This window comes from Dromiciops gliroides, chromosome 5, assembly GCF_019393635.1.
Source record: "Dromiciops gliroides isolate mDroGli1 chromosome 5, mDroGli1.pri, whole genome shotgun sequence".
NCBI classification, from domain to species: Eukaryota; Metazoa; Chordata; class Mammalia; order Microbiotheria; family Microbiotheriidae; genus Dromiciops; species Dromiciops gliroides.
Genome location: NC_057865.1, coordinates 191,683,158 through 191,711,018, shown reverse-complemented (window position 1 = coordinate 191,711,018; position 27,861 = coordinate 191,683,158). Strand labels below are relative to the sequence as shown.

At 44.7% G+C, this 27,861-nt stretch overlaps 3 protein-coding genes and 1 non-coding gene across 4 annotated transcripts in view; 3 read left to right on the top strand and 1 right to left on the bottom strand.

Moving 5' to 3' along the window:
* LPCAT3 (lysophosphatidylcholine acyltransferase 3) overlaps window positions 1-14,632 on the top strand; it is a 32,803-nt gene extending 18,171 nt beyond the window's left edge. The window contains exons 2-13 of the mRNA XM_043965778.1: window positions 8,465-8,572; window positions 9,364-9,470; window positions 9,916-10,009; window positions 10,211-10,248; window positions 10,676-10,854; window positions 11,735-11,843; window positions 12,701-12,787; window positions 12,887-13,053; window positions 13,521-13,668; window positions 13,751-13,909; window positions 14,023-14,151; window positions 14,259-14,632. Of these exons, the coding sequence (XP_043821713.1) occupies window positions 8,465-8,572; window positions 9,364-9,470; window positions 9,916-10,009; window positions 10,211-10,248; window positions 10,676-10,854; window positions 11,735-11,843; window positions 12,701-12,787; window positions 12,887-13,053; window positions 13,521-13,668; window positions 13,751-13,909; window positions 14,023-14,139 (1,313 nt within the window). The 3' untranslated portion in view covers window positions 14,140-14,151; window positions 14,259-14,632. The remainder of the gene's footprint in view (window positions 1-8,464; window positions 8,573-9,363; window positions 9,471-9,915; window positions 10,010-10,210; window positions 10,249-10,675; window positions 10,855-11,734; window positions 11,844-12,700; window positions 12,788-12,886; window positions 13,054-13,520; window positions 13,669-13,750; window positions 13,910-14,022; window positions 14,152-14,258) is intronic.
* Window positions 14,633-14,852: 220 nt separating this feature from the next.
* EMG1 (EMG1 N1-specific pseudouridine methyltransferase) lies at window positions 14,853-21,070 on the bottom strand. The gene is made up of 6 exons (XM_043965780.1): window positions 20,745-21,070; window positions 16,378-16,479; window positions 16,131-16,272; window positions 15,675-15,733; window positions 15,420-15,569; window positions 14,853-15,113 (listed from the first exon to the last, which is right to left on the bottom strand). Exons 1-6 carry the CDS (start codon window positions 20,925-20,927, stop codon window positions 15,000-15,002), a joined length of 750 nt encoding a protein of 249 aa, XP_043821715.1. The 5' UTR covers window positions 20,928-21,070; the 3' UTR covers window positions 14,853-14,999.
* A 142-nt stretch (window positions 21,071-21,212) lies between these two features.
* On the top strand, window positions 21,213-27,205 carry PHB2 (prohibitin 2). Its single transcript, XM_043965779.1, has 10 exons — window positions 21,213-21,482; window positions 21,847-21,931; window positions 22,321-22,400; window positions 24,610-24,794; window positions 25,186-25,315; window positions 25,407-25,510; window positions 25,931-26,008; window positions 26,097-26,173; window positions 26,615-26,620; window positions 26,849-27,205. The coding sequence occupies exons 1-10, from the start codon at window positions 21,356-21,358 to the stop codon at window positions 26,874-26,876; spliced, it is 900 nt and encodes a 299-aa protein (XP_043821714.1). The 5' UTR covers window positions 21,213-21,355; the 3' UTR covers window positions 26,877-27,205.
* LOC122730279 lies at window positions 25,556-25,844 on the top strand. Its single transcript, XR_006353467.1, has one exon. It is a non-coding gene; the product is annotated as a small nucleolar RNA U89 (small nucleolar RNA).
* Window positions 27,206-27,861: the final 656 nt, after the last annotated feature.

Below are 27,861 nucleotides of genomic sequence, written 5' to 3'. Positions count from 1 at the left end.
TGACAGATATGAAGAATTCCTATCTGAAAAAAAACGAGAGGGCTTATTTGAAGTGATAACAGAATGAAGAAAACCGAGCCAAGAAAACAACAAACATAATTACTACAGCAGTTGAAATAAAGCGATGTTAAAAGGCAACAGACTCATACCCAATAAAACAGGCAGTGTGAATAGCAGACCATCACAAAGTACATATCCTTTTCCATTAGGAACAATGAACCTACAAAAATGGAAAGGGATGTAGTATCAATGATGATTTTGCTGTTAGGTGGTTTCCCCGTGTTTCCGCATTGTACTTTGTAGAGGAGTTTGGGGGTTGAGAAGCCTGTCAAAATAGTATATCAGTTTGGGGGGGGGGCATTTAGAGAGAGTGAGGAGGAATAGAGCTTAAATTGTACACTATACCACCTGTTCAACCAGAGGCTATGATAATGATTTTATTTGTTTAAAGTTAATGATGAATTTTGTTTAGACTACTCATAAAAATCCCCAACATACTCCCAATTGAAATCTCATATTGTAAGATTTCCCCCAAATAATTACAGACATGTTAGAGTGATTGTAGGTATTTATAAAGTACATCCAACCTCAGACCTTAGTTTTTCATTTGTTTAAAATTTTCAAAAAAGATTTGTACATCCCATACAAGCTAGAAGAGGAAAAAGCTTCAGTGTTAGTACTGAGTTTTGTGTTCATTTAAAGTTGCCTTCTTTTATATAGTTTTGGTAATTGTGTATATTGGAGGGGGGGGGGTTGTTTGTTTCTGTTGGCTCTCTATTGCATTATTTTTATCAGTCAGTACTTACTATGTGCCAGGCACTGTCTTCTGTAACGTGCTAAAATTCTAGCTATACTGTCTAAAATATCAAATGAGTGGTCACCATCAAATTAGAAGCTCTAGCAAGAGTATTTAAGTATTTATTAAAGAGCATTAGGATCTGATGATAAGAAAGGTAAAAATCTAACTATTTCTAAGAGACCCCATCATCCGAACTGCCATGGTGAGGTCAGGAACACAAAGGGTCCACGCTTACTTCTTCCTCCCAGAAGCCTCCTGTGAAACTGGGAACATCCCATCCACATGTGCACACACAGCTCCAAGCTAATTGGCTGATAGCTTTGATAGACAGTACCCACAAGCAAACGTCACTTCCTGATGCCAAGGAACTGTCCATGGGCTGCCCTCGGACGCCTTCTCATAACGGAGCTTTCTTACAGTAACTCTCCAGCAGGTGGCATCACTCTAATTGTTACACTTCATAACAGTCCCCCCCTCCATTTCTTCAAATTGTTAATATCTTTATTCCTTATGTAGCAATAATTAATTTATATATATCATAATCCAAACCTGCCAGCCTCTTGCTCGAGGAGATTGGTACCTCAGAGCCATGTGCTTTGTTCCATACCTCTCTCCCCATGAGAAGTCCAAGGATTTCTTTCATGGTTTCCCTTCCCCCCCCCTTCCCTTCCCTTGCCCCTAAATAAACTACCATCTTATTCTAACTGCTTTTGTGTGCAAGAGGGTGTAATTCTTTAAAGAGGAATTCCTAAGAACCCCTACCCCTAACCCAAACCCTTATACCATTTTCCCCATAACAATTACCCAATATTTTTCCACACAGATTCCAATTTTTTTTTACAATCAGATGTGTTATTAACTCTCCTTGAGAATATAACCCAGTAGTAGGATTGCTGTGTCAAGGGTTTGAACAGTTTTGTCATTTTTATTGCATAATTCCTAATCTTCCAGAGTGCTTGGAGTAGTTCACAAATCCACCAGTAGCAAATGTATTAGTGGGCTGGTTTTCTTGAGTCCCTATGATCTAAAACATTGAATTTTTCCATTTTTGGCATTTTGATGGGTGTGGTGACACCTCAAAGTTGTTTTAACTTGTGTTTATTAGCAAATTTGAGCACTTTTAAAGAAAATTGTGGATAAGTATGTGTCATACTTCCTTTTTGCTTTTCTATCACCTCTCCCTTAGGGTAGGTGGCCTGGAAGAGCAATATTCCTTTTCACACCACTTGGATAATCTGGGAATCATGAAGCCCTCCTTCCAGTAAAATGGAGTATCATCAGGTTTTACTCTCTACCCTATTACTAATTTTTGTGGGGGGGGGGGGCGGGCAATGAGGGTTAAGTGGCTTGCCCAGGGTCACACAGCTAGTAAGTGTCAAGTATCTGAGGTCAAATTTGAACTCAGGTCTTCCTGAATCCAGGGCTGGTGCTTTATTCACTGTGCCACCTAGCTGCCCCCTGTTACTAATATCTTAAAAGTCCTCTAGGCTTTATCATTTGCCCTGAAGCTGTTTTCCAGAGCCCTGAGAATTATATTGTCAGTATCAAACTTTCAGTTGTTTTAAAAAAGCTTTTGTGCTAAATATATATACAGTAAAAATAAGAAAGTGTATACTATGCATTAAACAACTAAAAGTTTGATATTTGAGGGGCAACTAGGTGGTACAGTGGATAAAGCACCAGCCCTAGATTCAGGAGTACCTGAGTTCACATCTGGCCTCACACTTGATACTTACTAGCTGTGTGACCCAGGGCAAGTCATTTAACCTTCATTGCCCCACCAGAAAAAAAAACAAAAAACAATATTTGATCTATTCTTATAATCTCTGTTGTAGCTAGTTTCAAATTCATTCCCTATCCACAGTTATGAAAGGTATAACCTCTAACTTTTTTTTTTTTTTTTGGCAAGGCAATTGGGGTCAAGTGACTTGCCCAGGGTCACACAGCTAGTGTTAAGTGTCTGAGGTCAGATTTGAACTCAGGTCCTCCTGACTCCAGGGCCAGTGCTCTATCCACTGTGCCGCCTAGCTGCCCCTGCCCTTTTTAATAATGGAACTTTTAAAATATTTAGTTTGATAATTCATTTGGAATTGATTGTGGTACATGGTATAAATTTCTGGTCTAGAGCTATTTTCCACCAGACTGCTAGCCAGTTTTTCTTTTTGAATCAAGTGTTCTTTCCTCAGTATTTTGTGTTCTTGAGTTTATGAAAAACTAGATTATTACATTGGTTTTCCTTTTCATTCACTTGGGGGGAGGAGGGGCAGTGAGGGTTAAGTGACTTGCCCAGGACCACACAGCTAGTAAGTATCAAGTGTCTGAGGTCAGATTTGAACTCAGGTCCTCCTGAATCCAGGGCAGGTGCTTTTAACTTCCTTTTCTTTATTGCAATAGTTGGCATGGGCAACCTTGTAACTGCTAGGCTGATTTGTCAGTAAATGCTATAAAACATTTAACAAAAGAATCCCTATGCTACTGAACTTTCCACAAGTGGAGAAAGAAAGCACTCTGTGAGACACACTAACACTAATTCCCAAACTAGGATAAAATGGAGCGAACACACTATAAACCCAAATCACTAATGAACATTGAGACAAAAAATAAAATGAAATACCAGCAGAGAGATCGTGACACTATTTTAAAAAAATTATTTCCATGACCTTTCAGATTTAGGCCATATATTATCTATTTGGGGCTTATTGTTGGTATATAGCATAAAATGTTGATCTAATTCTAATTTCTGCTCAACTACTTTCTTGTTCTGGTAAATTTTTGTCATTAGGAAGTCCTTAGCTCAGAACTTGGTGTCTTTGGGATTATGAAACATGACCACTGCGGGGCAGTTAGGTGGCACAGTGGATAAAGAAAGCACCGGCCCTGAATTCAGAAGGACCTGAGTTCAAATCCAGCCTCAGACACTTGACACTTACTAGCTGTGTGACCCTGGGCAAGTCACTTAACCCTCATTGCCCTGCAAAAAGAAAAAGAAACATGACCACTGTGTTCAGTTTCTTGTAGATGACTAACCTAGTCTTACTGAACTATCAGCTTTTCTGTTTTTTAACCAGTACCAAATAGTTTTGATTGCTGTGTTATAATATAGCTTGAGATCTAATAATGCTACATCTCTTTCAGTGCTATCTTTTTCTTTGTTTCCCATGAAGTTTTTCAACTTTTGCTTCCAAATGAATTGTGTCATAAGAGCAGCCTGTCCATGAACAACAAAGAACTTTCTAATCTTTAAAGTAGGGGAGAGACTACGGTTGGCAAATCTCTTCAGCTTAGTGGCTATGCCAATCAGTTGTCCACACCAAATCTCTTCAGTTGAACTTATTTGGGAATTATCAGTCTGTTTTCCATTTTTAAAAATCTGTTTTTATTATTTGATTCAGCCTTTGACTTAATCTTTATTTAGGGTGCGGTTTTTTTTAGGATTTCATCTTTTGTTCATATTTCCTTTACTGATTACAATTTTTAATGTATTGTGGTCTGTTTATGATTCTGTCTTTCTGGATTTGTTTGCTTTTGTCTTTAGTACGTGATCAATTTTTGTTTTTGTTTTTTGGGGTTTTTTTGGTGAGGCAATTGGGGTTAAGTGACTTGCCCATGGTCACACAGCTAGTAAGTGTCAAGTGTCTGAGGTCAAATTTGAACTCAGGTCCTCCTGACTCCAGGGCCGGTGCTCTATCCACTGCGCCACCTAGCTGCCCCACGTGATCAATTTTTTATAAATCCCATCAAAGCCTGAAAATGGTATTTTCTTTAAGAATCTCATTCAGGGGGCAGCTAGGTGGCGCAGTGGATAGAGCACCGGCCCTGGATTCAGGAGGACCTGAGTTCAAATCCGGCCTCAGACACTTAACACTTACTAGCTGTGTGACCCTGGGCAAGTCACTTAACCCCAATTGCCTCACTTTAAAAAAAAAAAAAGAATCTCATTCAGCAGTCTTAATAGGTTTATCAAATCCAATTTTTCCCAATAATTTGTTCACCTTTTGTTTATCTTTCAAGTGGATAAATGAATGAATGAGCACTATTAATCACTTACACACTGTGGTAAATACTAAGGATGCAAATACTAAAAAAGATTCCTGTGCTCAAGTTTATATTCTAATAGTGTAGACAACATACACAAGGCAGTAGTTGCTAGGGTATTTTGGTTTGGGAAGTTAAAGCAGTGATGAGGGGCAGCTAGGTGGCGCAGTGGATAGAGCACTGGCCCTGGATTCAGGAGGATCTGAGTTCAAATCCAGCCTCAGACACTTGACACTTAGTAGCTATGTGACCCTAGGCAAGTCACTTAACCCTCATTTCCCCTCCCCGCCCCCCCCCAAAAAAAAACCCAAAACAGTGATGAGTAGATCTGTGTGGGAGCTGATTGAAATTCCACTCCAGTAAAGGTATTGAGTTTATTATAGTACAGATTTAGACAAGATGGTACAGCAGGTAGGGAAGATGGTGTGGTCTAGTGGTCCAGAGTGTTACAGCAGCAGGTAGGCCAGATGGCAGGAAAATGGCCAGGGTAGAAAAAAGAAGTACGTTAGGGCCAGCTAGATGTTAACCAACCATGTGACACAACCCATTAGGATATTAAGGGACTATTGAGTTTGTCAAGTTGACAGGGAACTTTACAGTCACCTACAATTAGTGTCTTGATGTCTGTCTTTTGTTTTAGTCAACTTTTTTCTTTACTCCTCTATCAATAACTAGTTATTTCCTGTCTGTCAAGAAATAATCAGGTTGTTGTTGGGGTTTGTGTGTGTGATATTACTCAGTATTTCTTATGATTCTGTACTGATTACCTTCCCACTCTTTTCTGAACAAAAAAGTGTTTGCTATCTAGGTGTAAGAATTCTTTCTTATCTATAAGCCTCTGTCCACATGCCCGTATGTGCATTGAAGTCACTGAGTATTCAAGTATGTTTACTTCCCTTTCAATAGGGAAGTGAAGAATTAGGGGTGTGGAATGTTGTCGACACAGATACAGTTGCTTTGCTGAGTAGTTTTTCTTAATTGTCACTTTTTGTAACGAGAGATTCAAAATTGGGAAGATGGTTTATATTAGGAAGTGACCACTATAAAAAACTTAAGTATATGTTAATTTAACTTGGAAGATCTTGGTTCTTCATGGAATTTCTCTACCTCCTCATCCTCTGCAACTGTACATAAGCCTCAGTTATTTTTCTCGTGGTCTCTTTACAAATGCTTCTTATGACTAACTGCATTACAGGATGACGACCAAGTCTCCAATGAAATGGTGTTTCTGATTACCTTTGTATGCATTAATACAGCTGACTGACCATGAGGAAGATCAGCGGGACACCGGTCCATTTTGTAGATGTGAATCAGTTTAGAAGTATATCCACCATGTGATCACTGGAGTAGAACCTCACTTTTAAAGACATCTAAGGAGGGCAACTAGGTGGTGCAGTGGATAAAACACTCAGAAGGACCTGAGTTCAAATCCAGCCTCAGACACTTGACACTTACTAGCTGTGTGACCCTTGGCAAGTCACTTAACCTTCGTTGCTACCACCCCACCCCACCCCAAAAAAAAGACATCTAAGGTAACATTTGTAGACAGTCCAAAAACTAGGCAGTTCTTAGCACTCTCAGATGACTGTCCAGGACCACAGTCATCTCTTGTTTTTGTTTCATTGGTTGTCATACTAAAGGGGAATTTATCACCTAATGATACACCAACCTGATAATAAGCTACTTCATCCCCAGCCAGGCTGGCCCTTAGAAGGTAGACACAGCCTGTTACTGAAATCCTATTTGAAACCTTTCCAGCCTGGGTAGAACATGCCAGAGCATGCAGTCTGTTTGCATAACCTTTGAGAAGCTAGGGCACTCTTGTGCCGCAGTGAGTCATCACATAAGTAGGACTTTGTAGAAAGCTCGAAGTCCTTAAGGAGCCTGTGAAATAGCTGCTGAAAGCAGCATTCTAAAGACCATCATAGAGTCCTGTGCCACCTTTTAATGATGTGGTATCTTGATATAAACCTCAGTGCCTATAATCTTCCCATTGCTTACCTCCCCAGTGTGCCTGTGATTTGACCCAGATAGATCTAACTTCATGTATCTCCGCTTGGATATCTTAAGGTTACGTCTTTACTAAGTTTTTCTCTCACAGGGCAGAATGAGTTAAAGCTTCCAACATGGATCACACATTTAATTTTTAATTTTTAAATTTATTGATATGTCTATATATATACACATGTGTCTATAGACACATATTTACATGTATATATAATTTACATAGGTCAGTTTATCTTATGTTACTACACCCTGTGCTGTACCTATGGGATAAACATACTTCCAGTCAGTGTGCCTAAGCTGATGTGCACTGCTGCTTAGGCTCAGCTTGGCATGGATGGCCTGATGATGTCTATTTTATAGGGTTGGCATGCTGTTTTCTCTTCACTGCCCTGCCACTATTTTATATTTATCTAGTCTCTTCTGGTTTGCCATATATGGTGTGATTGTACGTATATAGCCTATATCGGATTGCTTGTTGTCTTGGGAAGGGGGGAGGAAGAAAAAATTGAAACTAGAAATCTTATAAAAGCAAATGTTGCAAACCAAATCTACATGTAACTGGAAAATAATAAAATACTTTTATGGGGAAAAAAAAGAAGAAAAACAAAAAAATTTTTGTTTCTATTATATGTATAATCATCAGTGCCAGGATATGGGGTTTTTCACATATAATTAGTATGACTTATAGTACTGTGATACATGAAACGCTGCTGAAGGTAGGATGTAATAATGTAGGATAAAGCATATAGTACGTATTTGGGGATTATACCATTTAGGGGGAAAAATTAGTTAAAGAAGCAACCTTTATATACTCAAGTGAATATACATGAAACCTTTCTCAAGGCCCAAATTGATAACACTCTGAAATGAGCTCTTCTTGCATTATCAGACCTTTAAGTATAAGGTGAGAGCATTATTAAAATCTAAAATGGATAATTTTGATTATTTGAAATAAAAATTTTCTTGTATAAATAAAACCTAAGTTACCAAGAATAGAAGGAATGCAGAAAATTAGGGGGAAAACGTTCATAAACAATCTCTTAGATAGAATGTCATTGGGTAGGAATATTGCTGTGGTGTAGGAAATGATGAACTGGTTGATCTAAAAAAACCTGGAAAGACTTGGATTTATGAAGGAAGATGCTGTCCACCTTCAGATAAGCAGATGACAGGTAGAAATAAGCATAGTAGGTCTTACGTATATGTGTATGTTTATAGGTATCTATATATCTATATATATTTATCCACAATTATTGTCTTCTTTAGGGGGGAAAATTAAGTAAAAAGTACACAGCACAGAACAAAAGAAAACCAACAAGGAAGCAAAGAAAATTTGGGCAGTTTTTCATTTTTAAAAATTAAATTAACTCTTCTCTGCTAAAACTTTTTATAGAAAAGAATTTATTTCTGGTGTCCTGTTTCTGGCCTCATCATTCTATTTTATTTATATATGATAATTATAAATTTATATTTTATATGCCATATATGATTATAATTATATTATATGTCATTTTTATATGTATTTCTTCTATGCTAAAAACATGCCAGAGAAGCTTACCTAGCAAAAGTCTGGGATGGTCCCTGGGTAGCTGGGTTGGTAATCTTTTCATCTCTTCTTTCCAGGATACCCCTTTGCCTTGTTTTATCGACATATCCTTTTCTACAAGGATTGCTACCTCATCCATCTCTTCCACATCGTTACAGGCCTCTCAATTGCCTATTTTAACTTTGGTAAGTGACCTGAGAGAACTGCTACGTTTGTAAAATACTCCCTTGTAACAGGACTTTAGGGAATGAAAGAGGGGTATAAACAGTCATTTTAGGGAGGCTGTGGTGGATTTGGAGAAGCAGAGGGTTTGTGTAGAAGGGAATTCCTCCTTTTATCTCAAAATGGCTAACCGCCCCATATTTTTTCCCTCCAATGTTTCCCCAAAAAGAATGCTGAGTGGTTTCCTTCAGCTTTACCCCATCAACAGAAATGGAAGTTTGATCCCCCTTTGGTCCTAAAGAAACCTGTGACTGAGATTCAACCTGAGCCAGTTCTGAATCTCTCACTCGGAGACCACGTGAGACCAAAGATCATTCCATCTGTGTCAGCAGGGACTTAAACCGGTTCCTCTGATCCCAAACCTTTTTTTCCAATTGGCAAAATTGGCGACTGGAGCAGTACAGCTAATGTCAGAAAGAAGCAACTCAAGTTTGGTCATGTGACCTTCCATCATGCCTCAGTTTGCTCATCTATAGGATAGATCCCCAGCTGTGCTCCATTCTCAGTAACTAATGGCCTCACTGAGCCGCTGCGCTTTACATACAGAAATACATACAGAAATAATGTTCTGTCCAGCCTCAATGTTTGCGACGAGGCCAAAGGGACATCAAAGATAACGTTCTGCATTACTGCAGTAATGGCTCCAGCATCACAATGATTGTGTTCTCAATGAGCTGCTCAGATTCTGATCTTCAGGAGGGCTGTGAGACTTGCAGGATCATGCCAGGATTCATGTTCTCTCCCCTCCATTTAGGAAGCCAGCTCTACCACTCACTGCTATGTGTGGTGCTACAGTTCCTCATTCTTCGGCTGATGGGCCGCACCGTTACTGCCATCTTGACCACCTTCCTCTTCCAGATGGTGAGTAACCTTCCCTTTTTGCTTGATGGTCTTGTGGGAAGGAGGGTGTGGTGGCACATTGTACTAGGAAGGAGACACCAGGATTCCTTTCTGCCTGCATAAGTCACTTCACCCCTGTGGGTATTCACATGTAAAAGGGGATGCCAGGATTGCATTTCCCTGAAGGCAGGGAGCTAGGCCTTATGTTTCCTGCCCATTCTAGAATTCTGTAACTGGATCAGCTAGATAAGCCCTGGGAGAGACGCACGTTCTTGCTCTTGCTTTGAGAGTAGGAAAGGTGGACAGCGGAAGCTAAAGATCTGAGGCTCTGATTAAAACGAGGCATCGGCTTACTGGGTGACCTGGAGCAAACCCCTTCCTTTCTCTGGGCTTCACTTTTCCTATTTATTAAAGAACAGATCAATTCAAGGCGGTCGTGACAATGGAATACTCTTCTCTCCGGCAGGCCTACCTTCTTGCTGGGTACTTTTACACAGCCACCGACACTTATGACATCAAGTGGACGATGCCCCACTGCGTCCTGACCTTGAAACTGATTGGTAAGTGATGGTGGTTTCCGTTCTTTTTGTCCATCTCCTATACCTGTTTTAGGCTCCTCCCCTATCAACCCACGAGATTCTCCTATTTTCTCCCCTACCTTCTTAGGATTGTGCCGTTCCCACCCACATTCAGTCCCAGAGCTATACACTCAGTGCTTCCCCCTCCCCCTCCGCTTTACCCCACCTTCTCTCTCCGCCCAGGTCTGGCTGTTGACTACTATGATGGAGGGAGAGATTGGGTAAGTAAATACACATTCCACAGGGAGACTGAAGAAACAATCAGTGGGAGGGGAAAAGGCTAATATCACCAAGACGTGTACCCCAAATCCCAGGAGCAGGATATCCTCCACAGCCTGGGTTATTGCCCTACTCCGGATAGCACCTGAACCAGGATCAGCAGATCTTGTTTGCACTCTTGACAGAAGTCCAGAGATCACTGACAACAGGGCATCTGGGAGAGAAAAGAAAGCTAGCTATTGCTAAGCTCCACCCCCCCCTCCACATGCTTACACACATACAAAGTGACTTGCACTGGCATCTCTCCCTGCTAAAGTGAATGTTTTGGAATCCTAGAGAAATGGGGCTCAGCATGGAGATCAGTCAGACTGTTCTGTGGGGAGAGTCACAAAGCTATTCCTGAAACACTCATTCTTTCCTTTGGCACAGAATTCCTTGTCTGTTGAACAGCAAAAGTATGCCATTTTGAGAGTTCCTTCCCTGATGGAAATTGCTGGCTTCTCCTACTTCTATGGGGGCTTTTTGGTGGGGCCCCAGTTCTCCATGAACAACTACATGAAGCTGGTGCAGGGGCAGATGACTGATGTACCAGGGAAGAAACCCAACAGGTAATCCTATCCCCAGAGATCTTGGCCAGGAAGTCTACCTTACCCTTCTAGGATTGCAGCCACTTCTGCTACAGGGACCTTCCTAATGACTAGCCTGGAGAGCACTGGAAAACACAGCTCTGTATCACCCAACCCTTAGACTGTTAAAATAGGTCACCAGCAAAAATGGGCCAAGGTGTTCCACTTGGCTTGTGCAGCTTGTGATGATCTACTGAATCAAACGCAAATGTTTTTTCCTACAGGATCTTGTACGAACTAAATTTTGTCCTTCTTACAAAGGTCCATGCCTCATGCCCCATAGTTTTTCTTTAAACAAGCATTCCTTGGACAAGCGGATTGAGTGTAATTAGAAATGTCCGGGGGGGGGGGGGGGATTTGACCGTTACTAGCTGTGTGACCCTGGACAAGTCACTTAACCCTCATTACCCCCCCAAAAAAAAAAGTCTTGTTGTTGACAACTTGACCAGTTAAGCCAGTGTTTGCATCTTTTCACTTGTGTGAGGATTGCTAAGGCTGATTAGTTAATATTTGAGTGTCTTCAGTGATCCTTAAAGCTATATCCTCTCCTGTGGGTCTTTTAGCTATCAGTAGTGTCCCTGAAGAGAAACCATTTGGGAAGATGTATCTTTTATGCCTCATATATCAGCCAAGCACTCTGCTAGGTCTTTCACACCTCAAAGGCTCTGCTCCCTCTAATGCCTGTAGGTTCCTCACCTCTTATGCCCATCTAAAATCTTGTGTGGAAAACATCTTTTCTCCCAACTGAGCACTTTGGAAGCATCTTATCCATTCCAAGTGGGTAGTTAAGGCTCTAGATAACCCCTCTCTACATTTTAAATTAGAAAGCTAAAGATACTCTGACTTTATTTCTCCCCTGCAGTATTCTACCTGCTCTCAAACGTCTGAGTTTGGGCCTCTTCTACCTGGTGGCCTATACCCTGCTCAGTCCCTACATCACAGAAGAATATCTCCTTTCCCAGGAATATGAAGTGAGTAGTTACCCTGAGTAACACCTCCTGTTAACACTGCTTGTCATTGTCATTGTTATGTGACAGGGAAACTTTAAGTGTCCCTGGTGTCTGACTAGCTAGCCAGCCTTCATTCTGCTTCTGAACCAACAGCGAAGACCCAGCAGATACAGGGTACCTTCATGGGCGCTATACTGCCTGCTTGATGCACCTTCCCTCATTCTGGGACAGTTAGTAGCTTGTATCAGGGCTAAGTTGGCCTTAGAACTTTCTGTGCACATCCGGGTCATGGTTCAAAACTCAGCTACTTCCCAGGGACAGCTACGTGGCTCAGGAGGACCTGAGTTCAAATCCAGTCTCAGACACTTGAGACTTAGTAGCTGTGTGACCCTGGGCAAGTCACTTAACCCTGCACAAAAAAACAAAACAAAACCCCTCAGCTACAGGGAAGTCTTCTCAACATCTTTCTATGCCTTGACAGTGTGTAATGCAGGGCTTCTGTGAAGGTCAGAGAGCACAGAGGAAATGTTCCAGTTTCTGGCTTCCATCTAACCAGCTAGAAAACTTGAGTGTGCTCCTTTTTTCCTTCTTACTGATCAGTGCTCAGAAACACACAGGGAACTAATAATTATTTGACAACTGATTGCTGAGATTGGTTAGAGGCCAATGCCCAGGGTTTCTAAGGAAGAAGTGGAAGATAGAAACGAGGGAATAAAACTATATTGAAATGTCAACTGAGAAACTAGCAAAAAAAAAAAGAGAGAGAAAATCCCCAAGTGTGGGGCGGATGAGCAGGTCAGTCAAGAAGACAAGCTTTAGGGGTTAACCTGGCGGGTTGCCTGAATCAGGTGTCCTTATTTTCTTCTCTCTCCTCAAAGAACAGCCCCTTCTGGTTCCGCTGCCTATACATGCTAGTTTGGGGCAAGTTTGTGCTCTACAAATACGTCACCTGCTGGCTGGTCACGGTGAGTAAAGGACAGGCAAGGGGAGACCAGAGCTGGGAGTAAGTTAGAAGCTATCTGTACCTGTAAGTTGTACCCTGACTCAATTCTTCCTTCCATCAGGAAGGAGTATGCATCCTGACGGGGTTAGGCTTCAATGGATTGGATGAGAAGGGACATAGACTATGGGATGCTTGTGCCAACATGAAAGTATGGCTGTTTGAGACCACTCCCCGATTCACTGGCACCATCGCCTCCTTCAACATCAACACCAACGCCTGGGTAGCCCGGTAAGCAGCTAGAAGTATCGGCACATGAGCTCCTTTTCTGTTATCCTAGATTTGGAGGCAGGGGTGTATCATGTCACCAGCCATCATCTCCTTTTGGGCAAACTCAGACCCTTACTAGGCTTTCCCTGAAAACTGAGCTACATCTCACGTATGACCCTAGAGGGTAAGATCAGAGGCAGTATGACTTCCTGAAATGGCTACTAGTCTAGGAGTTGGAGCTGGCTTCATCCTCAGCTCAGGCACGAACTAGCCACATGGCCACATTTTACCCCCTGCAGCATGCTTCCCTTTCCCCGCCCCAGTTCCTTCTGCTGCTACCACCTCCCTTAGCAGCATTGATGGGGAGCACAAAGGAGCTGGGAACCAGCCCAGTTTTTCTTGGGGAGTGAGAGAGAACAGAGCAGAAGGTACACAGGGAGAAAAGTCCTGCTTTGCCTTTAGACTCATCCATTTCCTTTCGTCTCCAGCTACGTCTTCAAGAGGCTGAAGTTCCTCGGGAACAAAGTGTTATCCCAGGGCCTGTCCCTGTTTTTCTTGGCCCTGTGGCATGGGCTGCACTCGGGCTACCTGATCTGCTTCCAGATGGAGTTCCTCATCGTTATTGTGGAGAGACAGGTGGGGCACACAAACTAGACTTGAAGAGCAAGTAGCAGGGAGGGCTAAGTGCTGACCATGCATCCTTTTCTGTCCCTTCCAGGCTGCCTGCTTAATCACAGAAAGCCCCGTCTTGAACAAGCTGGCATCCATCACTATCCTGAAGCCTGTCTTCTACCTAGTGCAGCAGACCATTCACTGGCTCTTCATGGGTTATTCTATGACTGCCTTCTGCCTTTTTACATGGGACAAATGGATCAAAGTAAGTTGTGAGGCAGATACCTGTTGGGATTGAGAGAATAACTAAAAACCAGGATGTGAAACATCAAGGATTGTATCACACCCTTCACCTCTGTGATCTGTATCTCCCCACAGGTATACAAGTCTATCTATTTTCTTGGCCATGTCTTCTTCCTGAGCCTCCTCTTCATATTGCCTTATGTTCACAAAATAATGGTGCCAAGGAAAGAAAAATTAAAGAAAGCAGAGTAATCTGCCTCCCTGGTAAGTAACCCAGAGACTACATGTTGGCATGGATTACTAGATGGGAGCTTGGGTGGTGGGGACTGTTGGGACGATTCTAGTAAGCTGCCTTCTCTCTTCTCTTGTAGGTGGCCTAAAATGGGACTGGCACAGGAGCTATTGCCTCCCTTTTCATAGGACTTCTTTGCCCTGAGAACATGCAGAAGATAGAACCAGGGACTAGGAAGGCATGGCAGCTCCTCTGCCAGCCAAGGGGAACAGAACCCTAGGGGAGTGTGGAGGGACTCATCTCACTCTTGGGATCCCCCACACACATTGCCTTATCTCTCCCCTTCCAGCTGGGAATCTGTGTTTTCTTTTCTGCTGATTTACTATGATTATACATGTGCCGATACCACAACCACCTTTCCCGTGGAATGGAAGGGACACAGGTTCTACCTGCTTCATTTTTCTACCTTGGAATTGTACCAGATAAAACCACTTCTGTTTGTTCAGTTTTTCATCTTGTGCTCCTGGCTGCCTTTTTTCCCCAGTCAAGAGCTTTCCCCTAAGAACATTCTTCTACGTCCTTTCCCTCTCCCATCTACTATGTTGTCTTTAGGGTGCTAGAACTAAGTATCCCATGGATTCATCCTAGGGGGACAAAGAGTGGGACTGCCAAGTAGGTGTAGGAATTCTCCTTGAATGATCCTGATTGGTTAAAAAAAAAACCAAAACAACAATTTATATGGAGAAGCCAATACGAAAAGAACAGTCTAAAAGTCCTTTGGTACAATAAGATCCTGTAAGCAGGACTGTCCAGCAGTCAGTTCCATGGCTTTCACGATGTGATAAACAGTCTTAATGTATGGGAGCAATGTCTTCCATTGTTAAATGATACCCCATGCTTCCTCAAAGGCTGTGGTAAGTTTGGCACAGGTAAGAGCAGCAGAAAGGGGATAGTTGCTGATGGATACCATCTTCTCTGTGTAATCCACATTGATCTAGAGAGAGAGGAAAAAAAGAACAATGAAGAGGAATTGCTATACAGAAAAGAAAACTGTCTTCACAGGGAGTAACCAAAGTCAGTTAATATTTCAGGAGAAATATAAAACAGCACCCTAGCTCCTGTTACTGACTAAGAAAAGACAACCAATTCTAACACTGCTCAAAATATCTTGGGTTAAAAAGCAGCATCCAAGCTTGGTTCCCAATTCTATAATTGCAAAAAAAAAGCACAGCATCAATTCTTTCACATTTCACATCAAGAGGAGCAGATACTGTGCTCCAATCCCAGAAGCATCTCTTACCGAGCCATGGGCAAAGGCCCCAACGACAAAGACAATAGGGTCACTGCTGGGAGCCAGCTCTTTAACATCACTGACAACAGGGACAGAAAAGGAAGTGCCAATCTTCATACAGCCTGCAGGAAAATGGTCTGACACTGGATTCTTAATCACCTAAGGAGAAGAGACAATAAGTTCAGTCTAAGAACCAATTCTACAGCCCCCCAGGCTTCCCTTCCTTCTCTTCTCCCCTTAAACCACTAATGACCAAGTCCCTACCTTCAACAGCTTCTGGGGGCCATCAGCTGCTCGAACACTGAGTTTGTGCAGGAGCTGAACTATTGAAAGAAAGGAGAGTTCAAAGCCAGAACAGGGAGTTGCTTCCTCATCCTAGTAGTTCCAACCCCACCCCCAAGCAGGAATGGTTCCTAGGAAATTAGATGAGCCCCCTGTGTAAGCATGTGTGCCAGACCACTGCACCTTTCTTTTCAGCAAGTGTTAGTCAGACTCTTAAAGGCCCCGTTCTCGACTGTCATTCAACTGAGTCTGTAACTGAATAAATAGAGCCTAGAAGAGAAAGTACTTTGTTTCTGCTCACATGGAAAGGTGTGGTGATTACTATACCCACTATTAGCCATCACTATAAGCTTCACCAGATCCCAAATTATCTCTTCTTTTACCCCTGCTCAGTTTTTCTTGAATTCTCTCAAGAAGGACAAATAAGCTAACTCTCACCCATGAGGCCACAGAAGCGGTCAAAGGTCCGAGGAATCCGAGTCTGGGGGTTCACCTCAATCAGAACATTTTTTTGAGTATGGATATAAACCTGGAGCAAGCCAGCACGGTTCAGGGGGCTGTCCATCAGCATCAACAAGCTCTGGGGAAAAGAGGGATGAAGAGCGGTGAGGATACAGAAAAGCAGTCAGATTCATTCTCCATGTAAAGTCTTGAATAGTGTGTATAGGCCAATCTCCGAAGCTACCTGGTGGGCTATGTCAGGTCTGACTTCTCCAGGGTCCCGTCCATTTTTCAAAAGTATAGATTTGTGTTTGTCACAGTTGAGCAGCTCATAGGTTTTCCCTACCTGGAAAAAGAAAAGGATGATAAAGGCAGGCAGTAAAGTCTTCATTTAATTTTTCAAAAAGGATGAGGCACTTAACTGTGTGTGTACAAAGATAGTTCTCAATCTAATTATTTAAATTTAGCCCTATGTACACTGGGGTAGTCTCACACCTACAACTGAAAAACTAAATAAATAGCGCTTCAAGAAATCTGACATCAAGTAACTGCACCTGTCAAGTGAAACATCCCATGAGACAACTGGAACACCCCCCCCCCCAGTAGAAAGCACAATTGCTGTTTTTCCCCTTGACAATAGTTTTGAAATAGACATGATTATCTGTATACATATTATATAATATGTATATAATTGCAACAAAGGGGTGAAGATTAACACAAATTTTTAAAAGTGTTGAGTAGGTTAAGGTTAATGGGATGGGACATGAGGGTAACAAGTAATGAGAAATGGAGATGGAGTGGAAAAAGTGGGAATGAAAGTCACTGAAGGGCTTTGTCATAAAATGCTGATAAAAGAACAGAAAGGCCAGTTGGAGAGGAGCAGGCTAAATGTTGTGACAGATGTATGACTTCTCTAGGGAGGCCAAGTGATACAATGGAAAATCCCGGTTCTGCCAGTACACATATGACCTTAGGCCTGCCATTTTAGGCCTCAGTTTCCTCATCGGTCAATAAAGGGTTTGCACTAAGGACCCTCCCACATCCTATGACAGGGACATCATCAAGGGAGTTGGGGAAACTAAAGGTTATGAGCCAGCAACAAAAAAAATTCAATAAAACAACACAGTAACAAGTATGAGAAGCAGAGGATCAAAGGTTGCCAACTTGGATTACCCAGAGAATGCTGATAATGGGAAATGTGGAAGAGGTAACAGACTTGGACTGTGGAGTAAAAAGGGAACTGAGCTGGGATTCAGAAGATGGAGAGTGCATCCCAGCCTTGAGGCTTCCTCATCTATAAAAGGAGGGCACAAACTAGGCAGTCTCTCAAAAGAGTGTTAGAGCTGGAAGGGATAAAATGATTTTTGGCATATTCACTTGAATGTTTTAATAGTCAAGAATGTTGTACAAAGATTATGAGCTAGACATAAGGGAGTCACTTGTGTATAAATACTGGATGAAAACATAAAAAGAAAAACTTCCTGAAATTGTAAAGAAAAGAGATGGGGCAGCTAGGTGGCACAGTGGATAGAGCACCGGCCCTGGAGTCAGGAGGACCTGAGTTCAAATGTGGCCTCAGACACAACACTTACTAGCTGTGTGACTCTGGGCAAGTCACTTAACCCCAATTGCCTCACTAAAAAACAAAAAGCAAAAAAAGGAAATACCTCTGGAATATGAGAGTTCTAAACACATTTTAATAGGAACTTTGACAAAAAATGCACACAGCAGAGCTATATAAAGAAAACTGGAAATACTGAATTTACATGGGGAGGGGGGCAATGAGCGTTGAGCCAGGGTCACACAGCTAATAAGCATCAAGTGTCTGAGTTCAACTCAGGTCCTCCTGAATCCAGGGCCAGTGCTTTATCCACTGCACCACCTAGCTGCCCCTACGTTTAAAAAAAAAAGACAAAGGTAGGTGAGAATACCCCCCCACCCCAAAAAGGCTTAAATCTTTGCACAGACAAGTTTGCAATAAGTGAAAAAAGATCAAGTATTTTCATCACTGTGGGTGCCCCATCCACCAATACTAATCACAACTATGGCTGATTCATCTGGATGCAGCTATCCTGCTCTTTAGGCAACAGAAAAACCTGAACATAGATATAACTTACAATTTGCTAGAATATCCTTAGGAAGCCCACTGTCCCACACCACAATGAAACATCAGAATGGAAGAGCAAAGGACCTTTTTTAAAAGAACCAGAAAAATCAAGATTTGTGGGTGGATCAGATAGATTCGACACTTATCAATGACTTGGATTAAGGCTTGGGTGGCATCACACTAATCATCTGCAGACAGAAAAATCCTAGGAGTAATATATATGTCAGATGACATACAAGAGCCACAAAATTTAATAATAAAAAAAATTTAATAGGGATGGGGTGGCACAGTGGATAAAGCACCGCCCTGGATTCAGGAGGACCTGAGTTCAAATTCTGCCTCAGACACTTGATACTTACTAGCTGTGTGACCCTGGGCAAGTCACTTAACCCCCATTGCCCTGCCCCCCCCAATTTTTTTTTTTTATTAAAAATTTAAATTTAATAGGGATAAGTGTAAACTCCTTTACTTGCATTGAAATAATCATGTACAGGACAGAAAAGAAACCTATAGCAAGAGGTAATGAAGACCTGCATTAAGGTCATAGCCATGAGAGTAGTGAGAAGGGATGAGATAGGAGAAATGTTGTAGAAGTAGAAAGGGCAAGGATTTTGGCACCAGATATGTATAACAACCAAGATTATGCCTTCAACAGAAATAGGCACATTTTGAAGAGAAGTAGGTTTGGATGAGAAAACTGAATTCAGTTTTAGAGATACTGAATTTCAGGTGTCTTTAAGGCATCCAATTTAAATTGGTCATGTTCAATGGTTCAGTAAAGGTTGAAGGGCAGTATGTATGTGAATCATAGTAGAATAAATAGTTCTGCCTTTTCTATGTCCAACCTACCCACAAATCATGGTCCTTTCTTTGATCTTTTTGGTTCCAACATAGCTTTTTTTTAAAGAATCCTTTGCTATTCTCTTCTGCTGTTTCATTGTGGCAAAGACAGAACAGTGGGTTTTCTAAGGCTATTCTAATAGATTGTTATGTCAGATCAGAGTCTCTGAGTATGACCAGGCAAATGATTTCATTTCTGATGCCTGAAGACCATAGCTGTGATCAGTTATGCAAATAAAGAGGATAATTAAATTCATAGGAGGTGGTTGAGATGAAGAAAGAAAGTTAGAGACAACAGAAGGGAACACATAACTGTAGGAAACCCACAGCCAGGTGGGTGTGACATGGAATAATAAACTAGCCAAGGACACTAAGAAGCACGGCAGTGTCCCAAAAACCCAAAGAGGGAGGCTCAGAAGTGTTCCTCAATAGTATTGAATGAAGCAGATAGGTCAAGAAGGAAGAAAAGTGAGAAAAAAACATCAGATTTGGTGATTTGGGTGAAAGTGAAACTCACTAAATTTTGTAGAGAATTCTGCCAGGAGTGGATAGCTCATGTTTTAAGAATCTTATGAAAGTGGTACAAATGGTGGGTAAATAAGAAACAGTTATAGTATTGCTTTTTTTCAATGTTCAAAACCTTAATATGCATTATCTCATTTAATCTCTCAAAATTTCTATTTTTAAAAATAAAAGAAAATGAGGTATAATTTGCCCAAGATCATAAATTTGAGTTGGAAAGAACCTCAGTAGTAACACTGATGGAGAATGATTCCCCAAAAGAAATTGAACGACATGCCCAATGTCACATAGATAGTAAATGGTGGGGCCAGAAATTGAGCCCTGTTCCTTCAAATCCACTTTTCCCACTGTATGCATGTTAGGTAGTGGAACTACCTGGTCCAAAGCTCTATTCAGATTTTATGAAGAGAGGCCAGTGGTTAGTGGGAAGGGGATGCATAGGGATTCAAATTAACTTTCAAATGGAAGGAGAGTGGTGTTTAGAATCAGAAGCTACCAGAAGGCAGCAAGAGGTCAGACGTCTATGGAGAAAATAAACCTCGTTTACAGAGTACAAAGGAGATAGAACCCTCCACCACCAGTCAGCACAGACGTCAGAGCTGAAGGATGGCTGAAGAAAACTGAGTGTTAGTGTAGAGAGGAGTGAACAGTTTTAGGAATATAAATCTTTTTCTGAAGGATCAGCGGAAGGGTCATCCCTCTCCGTCACTGTAACTTTGGGAGGTGGAGGGGGCAGGCCTTGTGATTTCATTGACAGAAACTCCTTCGGCCAATACAAATCGCGCCCTCCACCCCCAGCCAGATCTTCCTAAAACTGCAAAGCTGTAACTTTAAAGCGTCTAGGGGCTGGGCGGGGGCGGCAGGAGTTATCCTAATGGCTTAAATCTCAAAGAAGAGCCACGGAAAAATTCCAAGATAGCGTGACCAAGTCACTGGCCTTGGCGGGGAGGGGAGGGACAGGGAAGCGGGCCTCCATGACTCCTCCTAACTGAGGAGGAGTGGGCCAGACAAGCAGGTGGAGCCCCCCCACCCCATCACAGCCTTTTCCGTCGCTCCCGCCACAAAGAACAGAGTGTCCCCGCTCTGAGAGTGGGTTCCCAGGTTCTACCTCTGCCCCGGTCCGCTCCCCTCTCCCGCGCTACCTTGACAGTCTCCAGGCTGGCCCCTTCCAGCACCACCACGAGCCTCCGACCCCCGATTTTGCTCCCCGCTCCGAGGCGGGGCCGTTTCGGTTCCACCGCATCCCATTCTCGCTCCGGCTCCCGATTGCGCCGTTCACGTGTCTGGAAACCATCACTGGGCGCCGCCATCTTACAACCGGGCATAGGGTTGGAAATGGCGCAAACTTTACCCAGGATGCTTCTCTAGAAACGGGCGCCGGGATGCAACGACTTCCGCCCGGACTCTGTGACTTCCGGTTACCATCTTTGAAGAGGGAACGTGAACCGAGAGAACGATGCCACGGCTGAGACGCCCTCCCCGGAAAACTGAGCCACGGGAAGGGGGAGGGGCAACTTCCGATCACGTGGAGGCGGTGCTCGGAGTTCACGTCCTCTCCGGAAATAGGGGGAGAGTTTAGGAGCGAGCGCTCTTCCGGTGCCCTTTCTCCTGGGAGGAGCCGAGCAGGTAGCGGAGCCTCGTGTGAGATCCGGAGAGAGGCAGGGCCGGCCAGGGCCGGGGACTGCGGAAGGGCAAGGGGAGAACCGGTCGGCATCCCCGGCCTAGTTCCCCGCCGCGGCGCCAGGGAGCAGACATGGCCCAGAACCTGAAGGACTTCGCGGGGCGCCTGCCCGCCGGGCCCCGAGGCATGGGCACGGCGCTGAAGCTGCTGCTCGGGGCCGGGGCCGTGGCCTACGGAGTCCGAGAGTCCGTGTTCACTGGTGAGAGCGGCGGGAAGGTGCCCCCACGTGGATGCTAGCTTCACCCCGCCCCCCTCCGCGTCCCTGACCCCGCGGGCCCAGAACTTTGACCTGTCCTTGAGTCCCCGGCGCCCCGCGAGCCGGGCCCACCTCCTCGATGGCCCACCCCCATATTTACTGTTCCCCAGGCCTCCCTCCGGATCCTTGTCCGGACCCATCCTCCTGGACGTGCATTGTCTTCCTCTTCTCCAGGCCAGGATCCCCCTGTCACCAGCTCCTGTCCACACACACCCGCTTTCTCTTCCCTTCCGTCCCCACCACCGATCTCCCCCCCTCCTTGGCTTTTTCTCGTTGACGTATTTTAACCTTCTCCTTCCCCTTGTAGTGGAAGGTGGCCAAAGAGCCATCTTCTTTAACCGAATTGGGGGTGTGCAGCAGGACACTATCCTCGCAGAAGGACTGCACTTCAGGTAAATTGTGGGCAAAGGAATACAAATACAAAATGTGGGGTGCCTGGATTTTATTCCTAGCCCTAGGCAGAACCCCCAGCATTCCACGTTTTCTCTCCCCCTTCTTCCTCTACCCCATCCCTGAAAAGCCTCACACAGAACACCAGTTACTGTAGCATCTGCACTATGTTATGGGTATTGCCAAGGGGTCCTCCAAGATTGTACCATTAGACGTTATTGAAAAGGCCTGAGAGATTTGGAGAGGAGAGGTGTTCATCTCCTTAACCTCCTTCCTGTAGTTTGAAGGGGAAAGATGAATGGGATTCCAGTGGCTACAGTGGGTGAGGGATGACAGGACCCTCCATGAGCGCCCCATGACCTAGCTTCTTCCCGTCCCTCCTCACCCCCAGGATCCCCTGGTTCCAGTACCCCATCATCTATGACATTCGTGCCCGGCCCCGCAAGATCTCTTCTCCCACAGGCTCCAAAGGTGGGTCTAAGCACCCGGAGGCAGGGAGGGGAAGGAGGTGGGTCCAAAAGAGGGTAAAGTGTATAACTCGGATAGGAGATAGCAGCACAGATGATTTCTACATTTTGCATATGAAGGTATGAAGCCTCTGGAAAAACATGTCAACAATGTAGCACTTACTCAAAGGCTCCTCCATCAGTTACCCAACTTTCAGCTGTTATCTCTGATGCCTCATCTCTGCTCTAGCCACACTTGTTGCCAATCACTAACATGCCTCGAGGTATTTCTGTTCTTCTAGGACATAGATCTTTCCCCTGAATTGTTATTTTCATAACACAAATTTAGAGGTAGACTGCTTAACTTTCCCTGTTTCCACTGTCTCTTCCCTTCCCCCCTCCCCCCCTTGAAGGGCACTGATCACATTACTTTTCAGAAATTTTCATTGACTCCTAGTTGTCCACAGAATAAACTTTATACTCCCAAGTCTAAGGGGGGGGTGGTGGGCATACCCCCTCTGCCTTCCTATTGTGAGACACGGACTAGCAAAACTATAAAGGCTCTTAGAGATTATCCAGTACAACCCATCATCTTGAAGAAACTGAGTGAGACGAATGTTAGGACGTTTGGAGTCTTCTGATTCCCAGGCCAGTACTCTACTATATCTTATACTGCTTCCCTTCACGTGCCCACTTTTCTCTGACCTCTAGACAGAGTTCAGACCACCTACAGGACTCCTCACATCAAGGTAATTATTAAATTAAGCTCTCTTTCTCACTTAGGTTCTCATTTCATAGTATCTTGAGGTCTTTTAGTCTAGGCCTGCCTGGACTGATGGCTTTCAAACAAGCCTCCCTGCCTTTGCTTTTCTTTTCAAAGAAGGAAATCAGCTGCTATTAGCATAACCATCCTTTGTAGATCTAGCCATGTCGTTCTTTTCCTCAAAGATCACAGCTGCCTTCTGAGAAGGTAGCATGGCATTGTGGAAACAGTACTGGCCCTAAACGGCTTTCTCAGATAAATAACTAGCTAAGTCACCTTAGGCCAGTTAGTCACCCCTGTGTACCTCAATCAGTTCCCTCATCCATAAAATGAAGGTAATACTGGCCCATGCTTCACAAGGTTGTTTTGAGGGTAAAACATCTAAAGTGCTTTGCAAACCTTAAAGACAATAGAAACGTGAGCTTTTGTTGCCAAATAATAATAAATTCCACTGAGTGCCTTTCAGAGTCTGGTAACACTAAATCTGTCCAGCCCTTTTCCAGACCCATGTGTTCTGAACATACTTTGGCATTTCTCACTTTCGTAGTTTTACCTATACTGGACTCCAAATCAGCCGTGTTTCCTCCTTTCCCTTTTTCATTGAAGTTCTACTCATCATTCGAAGACTAGTTCCTTCAGGGAGTCATCATCCCTCACATTGTACAGCGCTTTAAAGTTTGCAAAGCGCTTTCTTACAAAAGAAATTATCCCTATTTCATGTACAAGGAAGTGAGAGATTTAACAAAAGTCCTACAGGTAGTATCTAAAGTGAGATTTGGGACCAGTTCTTGAGTCTAGGTCTGTCTACTCTTCCATGCAACCTTTCACTCTTGCTGTTCTTTCTCAATTTTGAAACTACCTCAGTGCTCTGCTCGTAATGGGTGCTTCCTGCTTACTGGTTTGAGCTGCTTAAGCCATTCCCTCCATTGATTTCATTTAATCGAGCCAACATGCACCTTCTATGAGGTCGACATGGGCTTGGAGTGGCCTCCCTCATTTCTGCCTGCTAAGATCCTTCATCGTGCTACACAGCATTGCTTGCATTTGCTTACACATCTTATTTTCTGCCCCCCCCCCCTTGCTTCAGGTGCTAAGTAAGTGTCTGGAATAAATATCACCTGGCCCTCCTTCCAGACTTGCCTTAGAATTCATGGCACTAAGGGTTACACTGCCTCCTTAGTTAGGGAATTGGCCGCTAGAGCTGAGCTTGTCTGCACATTCTTTACTGCAGCTCTCAGGTCTCCTATCTAGGGGAAGGAAGGATTCTGGCTCCTCTCTTAATGAAGTATCTACTAAGTTTGATCTAGTAAGTGGTTATGAAGTACCTGGTGGCAAGTACCAAGCTAAGTGCTAATAGACTTCCCTGCCTCGTGTCCCCGCCATTGTCAGGCACTGAGGAGGGTATGAGCAGAGACTTTGAATGAGAGAGGAATCCCCGAGTCCTAATACTTTCTCTTGTTCTCCTGCCAAGACCTTCAGATGGTGAACATTTCCCTGCGAGTGCTTTCCCGCCCCAACGCCCTGGAGTTGCCCAGCATGTACCAGCGTCTGGGGTTGGACTATGAGGAGCGGGTGTTGCCCTCTATTGTGAATGAGGTGCTCAAGAGTGTTGTGGCCAAGTTTAACGCCTCACAGCTCATCACACAGCGGGCCCAGGTCTGACCCCTTCCACTTCTGCTTGCCTGAGATCTCCAGCATTAATGAATATGAAGCCCCTACCCTGGGCTCTCCTGCTAGGGAAGAGTTGTAGCCAGGTTCTTAATTTTTACACAGGCAGCTTGGGAAGGAGCAGGAGAGCAGTGACTAGACCTTGGGACTGGGGGGCAGTAGTACTCCAGAGATGACAGGAGAGACAGCCGAAGATTAGGGGCCCCAGATCCAAGCTTGTTCTGACTTAGCAGCTGCTAGGGGAGCCTAAGATCCGTCTGAACCAAGGCAGAAACCCTGATCAAGATGTGCAGAGTAGCAATTGGTGGGTTTTAGTTGTTACAACAGTAATTCTCATTCTTCTCCCTACTTCCCTGCTCCCTGGCCTCCCTACCCCCAGGTGTCCTTGTTGATCCGGCGGGAGCTGACAGAGCGGGCCAAGGACTTCAGCCTCATCCTGGACGATGTAGCCATCACAGAGCTGAGCTTCAGCAGAGAGTACACGGCCGCTGTGGAGGCCAAACAAGTGGGTGAGTAATGGGTAAGAGATGCTAAGAGGGGAGGTGTTGCCCAGGGGTGGAGAGAAAGGGCCAACGATGCCCCTTGTCTGTGTCACTGCAGCCCAGCAGGAGGCCCAGAGAGCTCAGTTTCTGGTGGAAAAGGCAAAACAGGAACAACGGCAGAAGATCGTCCAAGCAGAGGGTGAAGCCGAGGCCGCCAAGATGATATCCCTGCATGTGGTAGATAGTGGCAGCCTCCTCCCTGGCTGGCTGGGTGATGACTCCAAGGCGAATGCGACCTCCGTGCCTACTGCTCCTGGCTCCCAGGAGGGTGGGGGGAGGCCAGAGGGATTGCAGGAATGGGGGTCTGGAGTCTTGGTGGGGGTGCCGGAGGCCTGGGCCCCTGCTGTAAAACCAGACCAACAGAATTGCTCAGGCCCCTTGGCTCCCAGTGGCTGCCTCCAGCCCTGGCAGCTATACCGAGCAGGGGCCCACAGGTGGGGTCAGGGCAAAAGCAGAGGCACTGGCTGCGTCTGAGCGCAAACCCCTAGATCTGACAGCCCCAGAGAGGAAGGAATGGGAGGCAGTACAAGGACACTGGTGTCGGGCTTCTCTGTCTTTGTGGCTCCTTAACTGCCTATTTACCTCGGGGAAGCTCTGAGCAAGAACCCTGGCTACATCAAGCTTCGGAAGATCCGAGCTGCCCAGAACATCTCCAAAACTGTAAGTGTCGGGGGCAGGGAGGGGCAAGAGGGGAGGGCAGCGAAGGCCAGAGCCCGGCAAGCGACTCATGCCTCTGCCTTGGCTTCAGATCGCCACATCTCAGAACCGAATCTATCTCACTGCTGACAACCTCGTGCTGAACTTACAGGATGAAAGCTTCACGCGGTGAGAAATGCGAGAAATACGTGTGCACGCACCATCCACCCGGGAGCCCGTCCAGTCTAGTCCGTAGCGAGCTCTATGACCTTGAGCAGAGCCACAACCTTGGTGTCTCAATCAGTGGGGAAGATCTGTGCTAGCAGCCTTAGCTTTAGGCTGGAAGGAGAGGATCATGGGTTTCAAAGTATAGGGGGCAGGAGATAGTGATAATAGATCATCACTCCCCCAGGCAAGGGGACGGCAGGACGGGACAGGTTTAGAGGTTGGACCCCAGAACTCAGGGGCTTTGGTTTCAGGGTCAAGCCCTAGGTCTTATCAGCTGTCCTTGGTTTTGTTAGGGGAGAGCTGCTGGGTGTGGGGTGGAAGATAGTACTATTGGAGCCTAAAGGATGTTAAATTATGTTTTTCTCCTTGTATGTCTGCCTCCTCTCTACATACTACCTCCAGGGGAAGGTAAGTTGTGGCTGTGAATGGGTATTGTGGGTGAAGGCCCTTCTGGGAGGTGGGGATACAGTGAGAACTGCCCTACAGCTAAAGCTTGTGCATGGCGGGGCTCTCATGAGACTCCCACATCCCAGTTTGGGAGTCACGCTGAGCTTAGCCTTTCACCAGGTGAGGTGTCTGACTGGGTTGCCTCATACACTGTTACCTCTGGGCCTGACCACTCTCCCTTCTTCACAGTGACAGCCTCATCAAGGGCAAGAAGTAGAGAGCTCCTCCTGACCTCGAGAAAGCTGATCTAACCCCCCCTGGTTAGTCTTGGATGAGCCGGCAGATGGGTCCACCTCCCTCACCCCACCATCATGTGACTTTCCTCCACCATCACCATCCACCACCCCCTCCCCAACTCGTTGGATAAATGAAGACTGACAGATGTTCCTTCCCCTAATCCCCCTCCCCATATTTTGCTGGGGGCCTGGGGTATAAGGACTGTGTGATTTCTCAGTGATTTCCTCTCTAGCTGGTTTCCCTCCAAGGCCCGGAGGAGATAGCAGCTATCCCGGGAATTCTCAATAAATTTTTATTACTTAAGTGGAATCCAGTGCAATTCTGCATCTTCTTGGCTTCCTACCACCCAGGAATTCTGGGAGCAGGCCTAAGTAGATGCACATCTTCTGGTTTGCCAGCAGGGGGTGCAAAGCGTTCAGCTCAGGCTCAGTGGTGTGAGGTGGGGCCCCAGAAGGCAGCACCAAGAGTAAAAGGGGGCTGGGCGTGGGGGGGAGGCCTGAGATCCTGGTTTGGAAGCTATTGCCACCAACAGCCACTCCACTCCTTTCTTAAGGAGCAGCTGCAGATTTGCTGAGCCCAGCCAACAGAGGGCTGCCCCATATTGTTTTACTTCTGTGGGCATGAGGACAATGAAGTCAAATACATACTTCTTACCTAAAACCTATACGGTTCACTGGGGAGAAAGCCAGGCCATTGGTTATCAAAGACTCTCGGACTGAATCAAAAGGGGATTTCAGTCCCCTCAGTTTCTCTGAGCCTGTTTCCTGATCTGAAATTTGGAGATAAAGTTTATGGCTTTGTTAGAATTATATGGATTAAGTGGAATATATGTGTAGTCCACAAAAATTTAGACTACAGAAGATGGCACCTCTGCTAGGATGATCGCAGTACCCACCTTCCTTAGGACAAATCAAAGATTTGCAAACATTTCCCTCATACTAGCCCCAGAGTATCTATACAGTAGA

Excerpts from the sequence above, each read along its gene's own strand:
- EMG1 (XM_043965780.1), bottom strand. The coding sequence starts at position 20,927 with ATGCCCGGTTGTAAGATGGCGGCGCCCAGTGATGGTTTCCAGACACGT. Across the intron at positions 16,273-16,377 it reads GACCTGACATAGCCCACCAG|AGCTTGTTGATGCTGATGGA; the intron begins GTAGCTTCGGAG and ends TCTTTTCCCCAG. Across the intron at positions 15,570-15,674 it reads GCCCCCAGAAGCTGTTGAAG|GTGATTAAGAATCCAGTGTC; the intron begins GTAGGGACTTGG and ends TCTTCTCCTTAG.
- PHB2 (XM_043965779.1), top strand. The coding sequence starts at position 21,356 with ATGGCCCAGAACCTGAAGGACTTCGCGGGGCGCCTGCCCGCCGGGCCC. Across the intron at positions 21,483-21,846 it reads CCGAGAGTCCGTGTTCACTG|TGGAAGGTGGCCAAAGAGCC; the intron begins GTGAGAGCGGCG and ends TTCCCCTTGTAG. Across the intron at positions 24,795-25,185 it reads TCATCACACAGCGGGCCCAG|GTGTCCTTGTTGATCCGGCG; the intron begins GTCTGACCCCTT and ends CCCTACCCCCAG.